Below are 18674 nucleotides of genomic sequence, written 5' to 3' on the forward strand. Positions count from 1 at the left end.
TGTTCACATGTTCTAATAATTTGAAGGATTGCTCAGAAAACCAGGTGTTTTAATCAGCGAATGCTTACTTCGATTATGACCTTTTGCTGATTAAGATAAGCAGAGTAAGGTGTTTATATGACTAATGCCACTCGGCCTACTGCCATAATCAGTTTAATATCAAATTATTAGCGTGCATATAAACATAGTCAATGTATGGGAAAGGATGATTCATTCTCTCACTGTTGTTATCATGTACTCCTTCCCCAACCTGCCTTATCGCATTTAACTAATCTCATCCAGTTATTTACATGTATTTGACAGTCCGTCTTATGGTCAACAGGTCTGTTAAACCAATCAAATAGAAGAAGAAAAGGTCAAAGCTTGGAATGCCAAAAAAGCAGGCAGAAATCCACTAGAACTGTAAGCCAAAAGGAGGTCAGGAGGACGACACCCTTTTAATTTAATTTTATAGCCAGAATAACTGCACAAAGGTTTGCCATTTGTCTGTGGCTACAGTTTAAATTGACATGAAACTCAAATGTTTCCTGTTACTACAGAGAGGAGTACAGAAGCCTGACAACTGACAAGCACTTTCCTACTGTAGCTCTAGCAGTTGTGATGTCCGTCACTGTGCCATGACATGCACAGTCTTCTGTAGTAAAACAATGCCACCATCTCGTCCTGGCAAGGGCAGGTTCAACCTGGTGTTACGGGGACAATTAAACATCCATCTAGTAAATTGGTTATAGTGACAACAGAACTATAGCTCAAGAAGGTCCCCCATGAAACATCACACATCTGGTTACTCATACATTCTGTATCTGTGCAACACGCGTGTCTGAGTGAGTATGAATGACAACTGGATGGCCACAAAGGGACCCTATTTTTCAGAAGCTTTTTCTTTAGTATTCCTATTAGAATGATGCCTTTTAGCACAGTAACACAGGGCTGTGACACAGTTGTCATACATCATTTTTGCTCTGAGAGTCAGCGGACAGACACACTGGTTGCAGTAGGCCTAGAGGTGTGATACGTGGCCACAGAGAGGGAGGGATTCTTAATAGGTTATCCAGAGACCACCACCCTGCTAACCACCACTGCCACTAATATTAGACACCATTTAGCAAGCACCCGACTGCAATTCCAGAGACATACTGTATTACTTCTGATAAAGAAATCTTGCTATACCATGGTGTTAATTGTTCATCAAGTGCTAAATACGCTATAGTCTGGTACTTGGTGCAACTGGATAAAGAGAGGGACCTGAGCAAGGATGGAAATCCCATCAATCTCTGGCCTATCAATGACTCAACTGCACCTTGGCTTTAGCATGATTAATGTTTTAAAACATATCCATCGTCTTTGCAACGCCTGTTTATGGCCGGCATTTACTTTGCAGTGTTATCAAACGTGTATCTAAAGCAGCAGCTACATCATAGGTTCTGTGGTGTTTTATCCATATGACTTAAAACCTCTCTCCCCACATAAAAGTTTACTACGATAACATCCTACATTACAGACAGTGAGAAAGTAATCACAATCTGTATGAAGTAACTAGGGTTGCAAAGCTACTGGTAATTTACCAAAGTTACCGGAATCTTCAGTAATTTTGGTAATTAACAGATCTATGGCAATCTATGATAACTTTGGTAATTTATACTTGAATAACTTACCTTTTTTATTCATATACAGTATTCATTTGTTATAATCTGTGTCCATGAGTTTGTAATAGATAGACCATATGATTCAAGAAAATAGCCTAAATAAATGAAGGGAAAAAAAGAAAATCGAATCAATGGCATTATTTTCAATTATCTTTGCAACTTGTCCAACTATTGCCACCAGTTTGACAGCAAAACTCTGACAGAAAATACATGTTGACATAGCAAAATAAATAAGTCTGTAAAAAAAAATATAAAGGCTATTTCATTCTGAAACCCTCATATTAAAACACAGATGGTATTCACTAAGTTGATGATTTATATTTAGGATAATGTTTTACAGCTTTGTCAATACACTTTTTCCATCAGCTTATTTAATTAGTTCATATATTTTACATTTGATAAGGCCAGAGAGAGGGCCAGAGATAATTACACCAACCTGTGATAATCTGAAGTACCCAAAGGGGTCACTAGATGTCCTGTGATTGTATCTTTCAAGTATTTTATGTAATCAAACATTCTGGTAGTTTACTGGTATACTTGAAAGTTTCCAGTAATATACCCTCCCTTTGCAAACCTAGAAGTGGCCTGTAAAGCTTTATAGATGCACAGGTAGCCAAGTTGACTGGTAAGGTGCCATTGGAATAACCTCTGCTACAGTACCTATATGGTCATTTATTTTAGGAAAGAAGAGCATAGTGCAGGACATTTCTGAATTTTTTAGATTTCTGTTTATTCCAAGGATTTCAGAGACAGGAAGCGAGGGCCTTATAGTCAACTTCTGTCAAGATCCTGAGAGGTCTGAGGTCAGGGAATTAAGTTCATCCTTAAAATTTGCCAAAGAGTTGAAATACAATATAGGCCTAGTTACAAGAGATAAAAGTGCCATGATGCAGCACACAAGAAGCCCACTTGATATGGTTATCATATCCTTAGTGTGAAGGTTAAACTAACCTTTACCTGTCCATCAGTGGAGGCTGCTGAGGGGAAGACAGCTCCTAATAATGGCTGAAACGGAGCGAATAGAATGGCATCAAACCATGTGTTTGATACCATTGCACTTATTCTGTTCCAGTCATTACGAGCCAGTCCTACCCAATTAAAGTGCCACCAACCTCCTGTGCTGTCCATTATTATTCTTGTAATAATGCATTCTGTAGGCCTACATACTCATACATTTAAATTGACCCAATATAATTAAAACCCTTTACTGTAGTCAAATGACCTAGTGGCCTCATGGGTGGAATGCTATTTCATAATCAATAAACACTGTTAAAAACGGCTAAAAATCTGGTGTTTCTATTTCAAACTGCTTTGTTATATTTCAGTCTTCATGGTCCAAACACACCCAGACAGTCATGAAGAGTGCACACCAACACCTTTTCCCCCTCAGGAGACTGAAAAGATTTGGCATGGGTCCCCAGATACTCAAAAAAGTTCTACACCTGCACCATCGAGAGCATCCTGGCCAGTTGCGTCACCGCCTGGTATGCAACTGCTCGGCATCTGACCGTAACGACGTACAGAGGGTTGTGCGTACGGCCCAGTAAATCACTGGGGGTATGCTTCCTGACATCCAGGATCTATATAATAGGCGGTGTCAGAGGAAGGCCCAAAAAATTGTCAAAGACTCCAGTCAACCCAAGGCATAGACTGTTCTCTCTGCGACCGCACGGCAAGTTATACCGGAGCGCCAAGTCTAGGACCAATAGGCTCCTTAACAGCTTCTACCCCCAAGCCATAAGACTGCTAAACAATTCATCAAATAGCCACCCAGACTATTTACATTGACACCCCCTCACTCCATTTGTTTTTACACTGTTATGCACTGTCTATTATCTATGCATAGTCACTTTACCCATACCCACAGTTGAAGTCAGAAGTTTACATACACTTAGGTTGGAGTCATTAAAATTGTTTTTTCAACCACTCCACAAATGTCTTGTTAACAAACTATAGTTTTGGCAAATCGGTTAGGACATCTACTTTGTGCATGAAAAGTAATTTTTCCAACAATTGTTTACAGACATATTATTTCACTGTATCACAATTCCAGTGGGTCAGAAGTTTACATACAAAGTTGACTGTGCCTTTAAATAGCTTGGAAAATTCCAGAAAATTAAGTCATGACTTTAGAAGCTTCTGATCATTTGAGTCAATTGGAGGGGTACCTGTGGATGCATTTCAAGGCCTACCTTCAAACTCAGTGCCTCTTCACTTGACATCATGGGAAAATCAAAATAAATCAGCCAAGACCTCATTGTAGAACTCACAAGTCTGATTCATCCTTGGGAGCAATTTCCAAACGCCTGATGGTACCACGTTCATCTGTACAAACAATAGTACGCAAGTATAAACACCATGGGACCACGCAGCCATCATACCGCTCAGGAAGGAGACGCGTTCTGTCTCCTAGAGATGAACGTACTTTAAAAATGTTTTTTTACTTTAGTTTATTCAGTAAATATTTTCTTCATCCTTTCTTGAACTGCATTGCTGTTTAAAGTCTACACCTATGGATTTCACGGTAAGGTCTACACCTGTGGATTTCACGGTAAGGTCTACACCTGTGGGTTTGGCACATGTGACAAATACAATTTGATTCGATTTGATGTACATATATAAAATTGCAATATTGGGGTGAAAACTCAAAAATGTAATACATTTCAACTCCATATCTGACATGGTACAGGTGCCATCTTTTTCTAAGCCCAAAGTAGATTTGTTTAAGACTACTGAGAAATGCTCTGTGTGACCCTGATTTAGCCCACTGCAGTAAAAGGTTAAGAATCATTTATTGATATTTCTGATTGAAGGAACATATAGGGGAGAGTGGGGTATGTTGAGCCATTTATTACATTCAGCATCACTACGTCAAGGGAAATATAGTCTAACAAAGATATCTACATATTTTAGGATGTTTGTGTATCGCTGGAAATAATCAGAATTCATAAACGTCTAACAGTTTTGAAAACATAGCTTGTACAGAAAAGTGGTCTCTTTGCACAGCATACACCAGGTATGGGATAAGTTGAGCATAGGGACAGGGTAAGTTGAGCCGCCTTGGGGTAAATCCATTCAAAGACGTCCTTCCAGTTGGATGGTGTCCTGTGACAGTGGGAGATGGTGCTGGTAAGTCAAAGTTGAATTCATGGTCTGGGACAGGGATGCTGTTTCGATGTACCAATTCGTAGGCTAGTTCTCTGCATTTGAGGCTACTAAAGCTCATGAAACTGGAAGGTGATATTCATGATATAACGTGATACATGTTTAACAAGCTCAGGCTCCATGTCATCAGATAAGACCTTGTGTGCCTCTGCTACTCTATCATAGGCTCTCTTTCACACAGGTACACTCATTTTCTTTTTTGCCAATTTACCTCTTCATAGTCATTCATTAAATGTTTCATCCCTTGCTGCTGTTCGAATGGACTTCTTTCTTTCTCTCACTTCCTTGGTTGCCCTTTCAACAACCTCAAGGGGGGTTGGATCCCTGCTTATCTTACATTTTTATACACAAGGCACAATGATATCTGCTCTGTATTAAAAATGCTCATATAAATGACACATTGTTTTATGCATAAAATGCATAGTATTTGTGCAGACTAAATGTAATCATCACGTATGGGGTATGGTGGCCATTGGCTCAACTTACCCTAAGGCAAACATTTGGACTATATTAGCCCACACAGATGCAAGGATGACCTTTCATGTTAGGTTTAGGACCTCATAATTATTGTAGCTTATACAGACCCAAACTGATGTATAAAACAATCTTAAAAGAATCTACAGTACTTTGGTTTAGATACAAAGACCCTTCACATGACCCATCAATTTAGACAAGTGTGTCAGGTAAGAATTATCTAATCATGAAATATTTAGAACATATTTTTTATCTGGACACTGTTTTTGATATTGCTACTATGCAAGAAACCACTTCACTGTAACGTTTACAACTTCTGTATCCTGTGCATGTGACAAATAAACTTAGATTTTATTTGATGTTGCTTGTTTACCAAATGGTGTATTATACACTGCAGTTGAGAAACAATAGGAAAGTAATTCTGCTTTGAAAGTTGATAAACTTGTAACCCCACTTTTGAGAAAATGTCCCTTGAATATTTTGGTACACCTACTGGAGATCTCTTCTTTGTCTACACCCAGTCAACATCGTTCACACTTTCTTAAGCCTTACATGCTGACCAGACCGGACACGTCGCGTGCGTCGCAAAATAAATTTAGAAATCCATGTTATTCAATTATTGCACCCACACTGCTCACACGTACCAACGAGCATCTGTGATGCCAAGGGCTAAAATAGAACTCCTTTCTATTTCTGACACAGATCGAGCTGAAAGTCCTGCCTCTCCCATCTCCTCATTGGTTTATAGAAGCAGGTACCCACGTGCCATCTCCTCATTGGTTATACCCACGTGGGTGATTGAAAGACAAACTGTTTTGCCGGTCGTAGTGATAATACTATGAAAGTTTAGATGCCGATCACCAAATAAATTCAAAGATGAAAAAACCTGGAAGGAGGAGAGATGACTAGAAATGATTCGGTTGGCCGTTTTATGTGTGGATTAATTGTCGGAGTAGAGGACCTTGTGCATTTCAGGTAAATAACTCAATGTTTATATCCCAGGACAAATTAGCTTGCAACAGCAAGCTAGCTAAATAGGACAAATTAGTTAGCAAGTGTAAGCTAACTAGCTAAATTGCCATACATGTTTAATGCTTTTCAACCTGTCCCCAAATTAATGTCATTGGTTCTGAGTTTGTTTTGATATTTTAACCTGCGTGTCGTGATCGCGTAGGGGGACAAAATAAATGTATGCACGATAGCGCACGTGCGCAGCCGGTTTGGGTTCTGTGTTAGCCCCACCCATATTTTTAAGGATTGTGGTTACCACAATGTGGTAAACACAAGCTATATCAAATAAAAATCGATGTTTATTTGTCACATGCACATCATACAGAAGGTGTAAACGGTACAGTGAAATGGTTACTTGCATAGTAGCAATATCAAAAACAGTGTCCAGATAAAAATATTTTATAAATATTTAATCCTTATTAGATGATTCTTACCTGACACACTTGTGTCATGGCCGTAATCACACCCAGACACATCTGGCTAATTTGATGGGTCACGTAATAATCTGGCCGAAGTGGAGTCTTTTGTTTAGACATGTAGCTAGCTAGGTAGCTAGCTAGCTAAACAATGAACCGGCATAATCCCAACTCATACTACTACCAATACAAACATTTTCATAGCTGTAGAATGAATCTGCAGGTAGCTAACGCAAACAAATTGGTTCAATGTTAGCTAGCTAATATTAGGCAATAACTAGCAAATGGATTCCTGATTAAAATAATATTACTACACAGATCATGTGTAACGGATGTGAAACGGCTAGCTTAGTTAGCGGTGCGCGCTAAATAGCGTTTCAATCAGTGACGTCACTTGCTCTGAGACCTTGAAGTAGTAGTTCCCCTTGCCCTGCAAGGGCCGTGGCTTTTGTGGAGCTATGGGTAACGATGCTTTGTGGGTGTCAGTTGTTGATGTGTGCAGAGAGTCCCTGGTTCGCGCCCGGGTATGGGCGAGGGGACGGTCTAAAGTTATACTGTTACACATGCACGTAACGTTAGCTAGCGAAACAGCAAGCTAATGTTTGCTAACTAACAGTACACTAACTTCCAATAAAAAGGACTTTCTGACAAAATTCTAAACTTATCTGAAAATGTAGCTAGACTCTTACCCACATACATGGATGAACCCTTAACGGTAGACTGGAACCATTTGACTCTTGTTTGTCACTCCGGTTCACACTGACAGTGGTGTGTGCAGAAAGTAGTCCATCGCTTTTTCCAACTGATCTGTTGATAGCGCCTGCTAAATTCAGGGCATCAATGTTGTTGAGAAAAGTAGCAAATCTTTTGTAGTTCTCGATGGCTAACGTTAACGTCATATCTTTCAAACATGGTGCGGTAGTAAGCATTGTCAACACATACTGAACAGCTCACGTTATAGACAGAAACATGCTACATGGCAGACCAATCCAAACTCATCTCCCGGCAAGTCCAGCCCATCGATTATCTTAACAAATCATGGCTAGCGGGAAGGTTCCTTACATTTTCCGTGGCTAAACCAACTAGGCTCGTAATTGTACAATTTTACTCGTATTGGTTTTGTCCCTGCTGAAAGAGGGAAGAATATGCTCTTGAACAAACCTTCCTCAGTCGACTCCTCCAGCCTCAGTTGCGGGATGAGGTGTCCTTAGGCCATGATGTTTATCGCAACACATGCACACTGTGTTTACAAACAGCCTACTGATGACGAGGGCGCACTTCGAGAGACAAGCCTATCGCGCTATAAAGGACTAATAAAAATGAGTGTTGGTACTGTCGCTTTTATATTGTGGTGTCCCTCCATCCAAGCTCCTTGTCACAGCATCCTATACGCTCTACTCCCCGCCGAAAAGTATAATTGGGACGCTGAGGCGCAGTTGGTGCCACGCGTCACACAAAACGCTTCACTGGAGTCGTGCAACCACTTATTCCAAATGATGAGACAGAATCATTATAGAGGACCGCGCGCCACTGTAGAGTGAGAATTCTTTCTTTGTTAATGGATCTGATGAGTCCCTGTTTCAAATATGTTGATTTCGTTAGAACTTTGAAAATGTAAATTCATGTTTATTTAAACAATTCTTATTTGCTTGACCTGATGCTGTCTGTCATCCCAAACTTGACATAAGGTAGGCTACCACAGACTTTCCTTTATGTTTCGACCTGAGATTCAGCCAATAACTCTAAATACATCTGAATCCCTTCAGGTCTAAATGCTTCTCACCCATTATGTTTGCACCATGTTAATGAACGCGGGATTTGGCTAGAAAACGTACCTCCATCCAGGGATGGAAGATGTCCCTGTACACCTAATTATCCCATTATCTGAAATGCAAAATCGAGAAGATAGAAACACTGCTAGTTTTTAATTATACTTGCGTTTTCGTCCTCATGCTAGGCTAGCTAATTCGAAAGCAACATATTGGATTTCACAACACTTCTGGTACTCACCCCAATCCTACTGTAGGTGTTGAAATTTCATGGAATCCAATTGTCTGCTTTTGGACATTTTTCCAGTGTGTGGGTTGATTGTTTGTCTAGCTCTCACCCATCCTAACCTCTTCTCCAACTCAAGTAAGAAATTGCTATCAGCTCCTAGCCTTAGCCAATCTGACAGTCCCCATTCACCTCACCCCTGTATATAAGCTAGCCATGCTGTCTCTTCAGGCCCTGATTGGCTAGTCAGCATGACCCTCACTCTCCAAGGGTTAGCTTTGTCCAGTTTGTGAGCATGGGTGGACCAACAGATGTAGGATTTTAATTTGAGCCAGTTTGCAACAGCAGGAAAATAATCCTCTAACAACAGGAAATGTGAGTTATTTTGTGAATTATAATAAATGGACTGAAATTTCAAAGTGGAAATTACAAATTTCAGAAGCCTTTGTAAACTTCAAATATACTACAAGTTTGCAGGAAAGCTCTCCTGCAACAGCGTGATCAAATGAAGATCGTACATCTGTACACACACCCAGAATCAACCCATGCGGTACCTCACATGACATACTGTATGTTATCTGTCATAGACTAGCCTATGGTTAGAACATAGAACACTTCTCATACAGAATTCTGCAGTCTGTCACTAATAGTGTAATCCTCACAGCTCTGCTGATTTTTGTAGTTTTCCTGAGGAGTCTCAGATCAATTACTTTACTGTGGGCGGATAGCCTGGTCATCACTTGTATTCAATTAGCTCTCCTCCATTGAACTGCATGGAGTCAGCTCAGCATCTGCCAAATACACGTCTTAAGGGCCCAGAATAATTTGATTATGAATCCGCATGGCATGCCAATTTGGCCTAAGCCTACTCTTACTTTTCTGCACTCTGCCACATTAGGATATTTTATTCACTGCTTTAATGTATAATTAGGCCACACAAACAATGTTTTTTTTAACTTTATAGATCTTAATGTAACAAGTGCTCTACTTTTTTGTTTAGCATCAATAAGGTTTTGTGAATTAATTAGAATCTCACAGATGAAGCCTAACGCCAATGGCTTAATTAAAGCACATTTATGTTTGACCAATGGCTCCTAAAAGTCCCATGGGCAATCCTTTTGCCCAAAAGAACATCTTGGGAAACAAAACTTTTGTAGCTGGAAAAGATTCCCCGATATTGTGCCGTTTACACACAGGTCAAAAGGAATGTTGGCCACCCAAAGAAGCCAAGGAGAAGGACGAATGAGGAAGAGATAAGGCAGGAACCACCTAGAATAAGGTCATAAAAACTACCCAGAACAAAGTTAGCTGGAGATGCACCATTGATGCACATTGCTCCACTAAGATCTAAAAGGAATAAGTCAAGTAATTATCTTCCTTTTAGCACTATGAGCAGGGCAGAATCAAGAAGAATAGTATCAAGGAGTAAATTGTGAGCAATTGAGTGTCTTCAGACTGGAATGTTGTCTGCACAGTTCATCTGGATGAAGGGGGAGTTGGGGACTCTTGATTTAAAAAGGGAATTATAATGCCAAGTGGATGTTAAAAATAGCATCCTATTAACCTCTCCATTTGACTTTATGGCAGCGCTGTAATTAGTGTAGTCGTCAGACAGTGAAATGTGCTTGAGATGCGGGTCACAGTGCAATACCCATTATCCACTGAGAATCGCTGAGAAGCAGACAGACATCGTTAAAAGTCTACGATGTGTGTGTTAAGTTTGACACAACCTTCAGACAAATGTATCAATTGCTCAATAGTCTTCTTTCACCACCTTTTTGGCTTTTATACAGAGCTATAACCCTGGTGAGTGAGGCTTTGTTTTCTATACAGCAGCAGTTACCATTTTAGATGGGAATCAATGGGCAGATGGCAGATGGCTACCAATTGTCCTTTAGGAAGAAAATATTCTGGTCCTGATAGATACATGACCATGATAGTTGCATGTGGGTTGTCAAAGTAAATGTGTGTGCCCAGTGGGTACATACTAGGCCTATATCATCATGCTCTTATCAATGCCATTCTATTATAAAATTGTACAGGCATTTCATGTTTCGATATGCCCGGTCGTGACTTTTTTCATGCGGCAGGTAATTCATCTGCATGAAATGGTTGGATGGAAACGTGGTTTGTGATAACCATGATACCTCTGGAGGTGGCCATATTATGGACCACCAGAGGGAGCCACAACCAAAGCTATTCATGCCGTCACTGTTTCCATCCCAATTCCCACCACCACCACCATACTGTAGTCTACATAGTAATATGTGGTCACTGATCAAGTGGCTCATTTATGTTATTGGCTGATTTTCTTGGTTTAAAATGCGCATGGCTGTTATCACATATCACATTATTATCACAAAATCGAGATAAGGACACAAGGACTCATCTTTATCATAGTTATGTTTGAACCCATTAGAGTAACATTGTGTTTTCTATTCCCGTGGTAATCCATTATAGTATTCCACACTAGGACTAGAATCGCCTTTTTCATTTTCAATTACATTTTTCTAAAAGGAGAGACATACAATGGCCAGTGCTTGTGTTATTGATTTTTACGCCAGATAATTTGATTTTGATGCTGAAGTGTGTATGTATGTGTACATGTGTTTACATAATGTGTACATATGTTCTTCTGTGTCTGAAGGGGTGTGTGAGTGTCATCACACACTGTTAATCCTGTGGAATCAAAGAGCACAGAGGCATGGAGCAGAGTAGAGAAATGTGATGTCAGCTTGAAAATCTGAATCAATCTTGTTGGATATGCATGAGGGGCTCTGGAATTATGCTAATGTTTAAACAAATAGGATCAGCAACAAGCAGATGTCAGATAACACAGTCTAATATGTGGTATGTAGCCAAACCAATACCCATTTTATTGCTTTCATATCTACAGTACATTCACTTTTATATCTCTTACCATTTACTTGAGGAATATATTCCATAATCACTGTTTGTCGTGATTTGTTAACATATTTTTGTACGATACCTGTGTTCCTTGAAAAATATATAAAATTCTCCCATTATCTATGGATCCGTTAGACATGTAGACTTCATTTTGGCAGTTCAATAAATTGTCAACATAGGAAGACATTTTCTGAGGGAAAATGATAAATGTCAGTCAATAAAAGGATGACAGGTCAATAGATATCGTGGATTTTCCTGCAATAGGCATAACTGTCACATCCATGGGCCTGGAGAGTAGCACTTAGGGTGAAGCCTCTGCTACTGCCGTCGATTACCATTCTGTCACTGGGAAACTGGAGATCATGAGCCCTATTAGCAACACAGAGAAATGTGGTCCCTAGCTCTCTCACCTTGAGTCACCAGTATAATACCATTACAATGTCACACACATGAGAGGCAGCTGCTATCGAATGTCAGTTTCACTGCTAGCGTTTGCCTTGATTGAAGCAAAAAAAGCCATATAACTTGTCATTGTATATTTTATTTGCAAAGGAAATAGTAATAACTCAGAAGTCGTAAAAATATACATTTTTTACTTGTGATATTTACATGGATTGTTTTTGTCAAACAAACTGTACCGCTTTAAAAAACCAAAGAGAAGCGACTGTGAAGAAGATGACAGATGAGTGAAAAGTAAAGAGAGGTTTATATTTCCTTTTATCATGCCGTGCTGAGCTGTCTGTCTGACATCCAGACAAGGTCGTTACAGACAAAGCCAAACCCCCCATCCCCCAACCCTCACCCACGATGAGCACAGCACACAAAAGTGAAAAGTACATGGATTCAGAAGAACCAAAACAGAAAACAAAATAAAGCTTCATAAAACGTTCTGTGATATATATTTACAATAACATGATTTTAGCCAAATACAGGTATAAGTTTACATCAAAGCAAAGCATTCCCCTCATCTGCTCGATGACCTTTGACATGCAGCTCCCTTAGCGTTCCTCCTTTCTGAGATGGACTTCCACCCCTCCACTTTCAGAATGTCACAATGCATCATGTTCCTGTACCAGAGGCTGGCCAAACACAGTCTGAGCTTCAATCTGTCATGCTGGACTGCTTGTCCCAAAAACTGCTAAAGAACACAAACATGGTGGCTACATGAGATTCATATTCATATAATATAATGCAGGATAATCAGAATCATGAATCACTTACGTTTGAATGCTGATAACATTAGAGTGGTGCCACTTTAAGAACCATTTTGGAGTGTGTTGCAAATCTGGGGTGGAGAGAGAGCCTAGTTTAAATTCCTGACTGCTCAGACAAAAGCCTATCAGGATTCATTTGGAGAAGTAGGTTTGACAGTCCACAAAGCTGGCACAGATGAGGAGAAGCAACGTGAGGGCTCGTAAACTGGGGAATTTGCCACCTGAGACCTCCAGTTGCTGGAAGGCAAATCAAAAAGCCGGAGGAATTTAAGACAAAGTATTCTATCCTCCACCGGGCTGCTCCTGTAGGCAGTGCAGGGAATTTAAATGGAGGAGCCTAGAGCTCTGGCTCGATTTTAATCTTGTTATACGTCCCCTCCTCTCCCACTACTCTCTCAGGTTCCCTTGAAAACTGTGTAAGAGCATCTGTTTTTGAGAATGATAAGACACATAGCACTGTTTGTGTGTGTGTGTGTGTATATTGTCTCCTGGGCTATGCAATAGTTATTTTTGTGCTCCCTTTGATGGGCAGGACCATCAGTCAGTCATAATGCTCCCCGACATTCCCTCCATCAAATTTATTCTAAAGGAACAGAAATAACAAGTCTGACTATTTCGGCTTTCGGTTCACTGTGTACTGTGTGGTGTGTGTGTGTGTGATGGGAAGCTGTCAATACACAAATAGACCAGTGCATGGCTATATTAAAAGACAGCATTACCAGGCAGATAGCATGCGAGCGGCTTCCAGAGGACTAGATGAGTATGAATTATGGACAGGCATTGTCTCGAGACACCACTAGCACTAGCGAAAACAAGATTGCTGCCTGTGAAACTGAATTGAATTCAATAATAGGCATATACTATACTGTCACAGAAACTAAAATAAACACTGTGTCTGCACTGATGCCTTATCCATTCAGATAGGATATGCCTGCCTGGTCCCCCTATCCTACTCCTTTGAATGAGCGGCTAACATGAGAATGTGTGGGTGAGGCCCTGAAGGCCTGTATCGAACTAAAACACATCAGCTTCCCTGGCCCAATACAAACCATCTTGTTCTCTTTGAAAAGGCATTTCTTTCCTCATTGGACATCTTAACACCACCAGCAACACCACCACCACCTTGTCTATTAAATTAAATGACATCATGTGCATACATCTATCTGTATGTACAATATAAAACAACACTATGACTACATAATGTACATTACTCCATTGGCATAGATCGTTGTCTCGTTAAGGAGATGTACACTCTGCATTGTGATTGGGTTACATATAATCACACATGTTCGGCTTATGCCCCTCTAGTTTGGCTGTAGATTCCCAAAGCTGGATCAACACAGATAACTCAAACCACTTGTGCATTCACGATAAGGACAGAGAAAGAAACCGTCAAAGGGGATAGGGATTGCAAAGGCACACTAAATTGCCTACTTGTCCTTTTTTTCTAAACTTTCATTCAAACTACACTGTACAACAAATGGGATGGCTGATGCCAAAGCCTGGCCAACGTACTGAGCAGCCATAAACACAATGAGACAGTAATTGAGTGCCACTCTGTTGTTGTGGATCCAAGGAGAGTACCTTCCATGGGTGGAACCATGCACACTGTACAATACAAGTCACTAAAGTCATACTCCTTCCTCCATTCCCTCATCCACAGTATTTGGGGGATTAACTTCAAGGTAATATGTGCCTCTGTACCAATCTTTGACTTCCTTCCATTCAGTACCTTATAAAGCAAAGCAAATACTCGTAGTGACCATCTTTGTTCAACACACATTCATGGTGTTTTTGACAGGCTTTGGTTTCAGTAACATTGCTAAACAGTGGAGGTAAATAAAATAGTTTAAAAAAGCAATGATGACCCATCCTGGGGATTGGTGGCACTTCTTCAGGCTGAGACACAACCGTCACTTGAGTGGGTTGAGTCACTTATGTGATCTTCCTGTCCGGGTTGCGCCCCCCTAAGGTTGTGCCGTGGGGAGATCTTTATGGGCTATACTCGGCCTTGTCTCAAGATGGTAAGTTGGTGGTTGAAGATATCCCTCTAGTGGTGTGGGGGCTATGCTTTGGCAAAGTGGGTGGGGTTATATCCTGCCTGTTTGGTCCTGTCCGGGGGTATCATTGGACGGGGCCACAGTGTCTCCCGACCCATCCTGTCTCAGCCTCCAGTATTTATGCTGCAGTAGTTTATGTGTCGGGGGCTAGGGTCAATATGTTATATCTGGAGTATTTCTCCTGTCTTATCCGGTGTCCTGTGTGAATTTAAGTATGCTCTCTCTAATTCTCTCTCTCTCTTTTTCTTTCTTTCTTTCTTTCTCTCTTTCTTTCTTTCTTTCTTTCTTTCTCTCCCTCTCTCTCGGAGGACCTGGGCCCTATCACCATGCCCCAGGACTACCTGGCCCGATGACTCTTTGCTGGCCCCAGTCCACCTGGTCATGCTGCTGCTCCAGTTTCAACTGTTCTGCCTGCGGCTATGGAACTCTGACCTGTTCACCAGACGTGGTACCTGTCCCAGACCTGCCGTTTTCAACTCTCTAGAGACAGCAGGAACGGTAGAGATGCTCTGAATGAACGGCTATGAAAAGCCAACTGACATTTACTCCTGAGGTGCTGACCTGTTGTACTCTCAACAACCACTGTGATTATTATTATTTGACCCTGCTGGTCATCTATGAACATTTGAACATCTTGGCCATGTTCTGTTATAATCTCCACCCGGCACAGCCAGAAGAGGACTGGCCACCCCTCATAGCCTGGTTCCTCTCTAGCTTTCTTCCTAGTTTCTGGCCTTTCTAGGGAGATTTTCCTAGCTACCGTGCTTCTACACCTGCATTGCTTGCTGTTTGGGGTTTTAGGCTGGGTTTCTGTACAGCACTTTGTGACATCAGCTGATGTAAGCAGGACTTTATAAATCAATTTGATTGATTTATTTGAAACTGTGTCACCCTTCACAACCTGTCCAGACATGCCCGGGTGGGGGGAGTAAAATAGAAATAGAAGAGATACTATGCCCCCTTGTCTTAAAGCTATTCTTATCCAGTATACTCAGTCATGTATCTCTATGTACTGTACTTTAACACCTAATTCACCCATATGTTAATTTGGGGAGGAGTTTACATACTATATGGGATGATAACTCCAGTCCTCACACTTTTTCCCCAGCCCCAGCCAACACACCTGACTCCAATAATCAACTAATCATGATCTTCAGTTTACACGCAATTAGTTTAATCAGCTGTGTTTGCTAGGGATGGGGGAAAAGTGTGACACCACTACAGACCCGGGAGGCCAGAATTGCCGATCACTGATGTAGAATATCCACAGAGCTGAGAGAGAGGATGTGGGGAGAAAAATACAAGTTTCAGCAGAACTCAAGCTACCATGTCAGTGATACATCCTATGAATGTGGCTAAAGTTTCTCCTGTTGAGAAAAGCAGATGAGCTGTTCTCTGAATGGGGCCAGGACCATGGAACATGGTGTGTCTTAGATGTTGTCGTGGAGTCCGTAAAGCATCACAGACCGTCTGCAGCATAGGAGGCTGCTGAGGGGAGAACGACTCCAAATAATGGCTGGAATGGAGTGAATTGAATAGTATCAAACACATGGAAAGCATTGGTGTTTCTCAAAATACATACTACCATGCTCCGAGGTCGCAAATTGGAGAAGGGGAGAGTCGGAGTATGATTCCAAATCAAAGTATGCGAAATGGAGCACAGAGGGCACTTCTCGAATGAGTTTGTACATAGTTGGAAGCGTGCATCGATGCAAGCTTCAACAGAAATGATGCAAAGAAATATGACGCAACCATGTAAAAAATGACACAACATTTCTTGAAATCCATTATTTGAGCTGAATCGAGAAAAAATACACTCCGACTTCAGAATTAAATGTTGCCTATTCTCATCTCATATGTTGCATGACTACAATATTTTATCTTGATAGGTTAATAAATACATGCTGTGTTATTTTTGGCATGTTTACCTCCCTACGTATCGTAGAATGCAAGCCCATAATAAGTCAATAGGGCAAACTGGTTAGCTACTACTGTTAGCCCCTCCAGATAGCCACGAAGATTGTTAGCTAGCGACCCACAAAGAATTGACATCTACCTTGCATAACATTAGCTTTAGGTCATTTTTGCCTGTTAAACTATGTGGTTAGCTACATTATTACGATTCACATATAGCTAGCTGATAGTTATGAAGTAAAACATTTGCTTTGTGTATATCTTGTTTAATCTCTATTGTCTTGGCTGGAAGAAGGTTCAGTGAATGGGTAAATCCATAGTCATTTAATAGGGCTAGCTAGCTAGCCACGAAGAATTGGAACATCTACCTTGCATAACATTCGTTTTAGGTCATTTTTGTCTGTTAAACTATGTGGCTAACTAGAGTACTACGATTCACATATATCTAGGTTGATAATTATTAGGTAAAACGTTTGTTTTATGTATATCTTGTTGCGTCTATTGTTGCCATTGTCCTGGCTGGAAAAGGTTCAGTGATTGGGGAGATGCAGTGTGAGGTAATACAGTAGGGGGAGTGGGAGTGCTTCTCAAATATAATGTTTTATGTGTTCTCCACACTCTCGTCCTCACAAGAACGTACTTGAGAGAACATCACTCGGAGCATGAGAGTGTAGAGTACGGTAGTATGCATATTGAGAAATTCCCCATGTGTTTGATGTGTTCGATACCATTTCATTTATTCCATGCCAGCTATTTCTATGAGCCCGTCCTCCTCAAATAAGGTGCCACCGGCCGCCTGTGGTTTGGAGGGGTGATCTAACGGTTTCTCTCCTCACAGGGAAAACAGTCGGCTATCTGTCAGAGGGATAGGGGTGTTGTTGGGTTTGTTGTTTGTAGCGGGAAGCTCCAATGTGTCTGCCTGCTTGGATTGGTGTGGTTGGATGAGTCAGAGACACCACAAGGCCAAAATAAAGAGGCTTGTTCTCTCTCAGTATTCCATGCCCTCATCCCTCCGTCAGCACCTGGCTCTGACTTTGGATCTCTCTTTTCTCATCCCATCCATTCTTTCTTCCTTTTTCTCTGCACTCCTCCCGTCCTTTTGATTTGATAAATAAATAAAAGCTCCACTCTGGTTTTCCTTCCACCTCACCGCACACAGCGCTGTGCTCGCTCACTGCTTCCCATGCCTTCAAAGTTGAAAGAAAAGTGTAAAAATAAGTTCTTTAGCCGAGAGACATAAACAGAAATGTTCTGTCTCAGGTTTTTAGTTTAGTTTAGTTGTTTTTTATTCAGTAGGGGGCAAGCATTTCTTATTTTCCCTTTTTAAGTATGCATTCATTAAAAGTTTTGGGATTTCTATTATTTATTATTTTAATTACATCCTTTTACTAGTTGCATTTCGTTGTTTAACAGAAGAGTTTGTGTCTTTGAAGGGGTGGGGGAGGGGTGGGTCTTATGCTTCAACACAGCCAGGATGGACTCTCTTCTACTTCCTACACAGTTTGAAAGGCCTTGTTCTGGGCAGGGACCATGAGAGTTGGGGGAGTGGGCCCAGAGATCTGGTTCCTGGAGTTGATGTTGTATTTGGGGGTGCCGGGGGCTCAGGGGTCTTGTTGGGTGGTACCACTGTGGTGTAGGCTGGGGGGGACTGTGGGAAGTCAGGGGGCTGTCCGTTCTCCTTAAGGGCAGCAATGGCTGGGAGGCGAGGGCGGTGCCCGCGGGGTGCGGTGTTGTGCACCATGGACTGTGTTGAGGAGGCCCCGGAGCGGGAGCTGCCAGAGCGGGATGAGGACAGGGAGTTGGGCTTCACCAGCTTGGCCTTGGGAGCCTCTGCATCCTCCCTGTATGGAGACACACAGCAAAAACAAACAA

General features: G+C 41.3%; 1 protein-coding gene across 2 annotated transcripts in view; it reads right to left on the minus strand.

Moving 5' to 3' along the window:
• Positions 1-17234: 17234 nt before the first annotated feature.
• clmpb (CXADR like membrane protein b) overlaps positions 17235-18674 on the minus strand; it is an 83183-nt gene continuing 81743 nt past the window's right edge. For both annotated transcript variants that reach the window (XM_024443101.2, XM_024443102.2), the window contains exon 7: positions 17235-18643. In XM_024443101.2, coding sequence (XP_024298869.2) covers positions 18289-18643 — 355 coding nt within the window. In that variant the 3' untranslated portion in view covers positions 17235-18288. The remainder of the gene's footprint in view (positions 18644-18674) is intronic.

Source organism: Oncorhynchus tshawytscha, linkage group LG13, assembly GCF_018296145.1.
Source record: "Oncorhynchus tshawytscha isolate Ot180627B linkage group LG13, Otsh_v2.0, whole genome shotgun sequence".
In the NCBI taxonomy this organism is placed as follows: domain Eukaryota; kingdom Metazoa; phylum Chordata; class Actinopteri; order Salmoniformes; family Salmonidae; genus Oncorhynchus; species Oncorhynchus tshawytscha.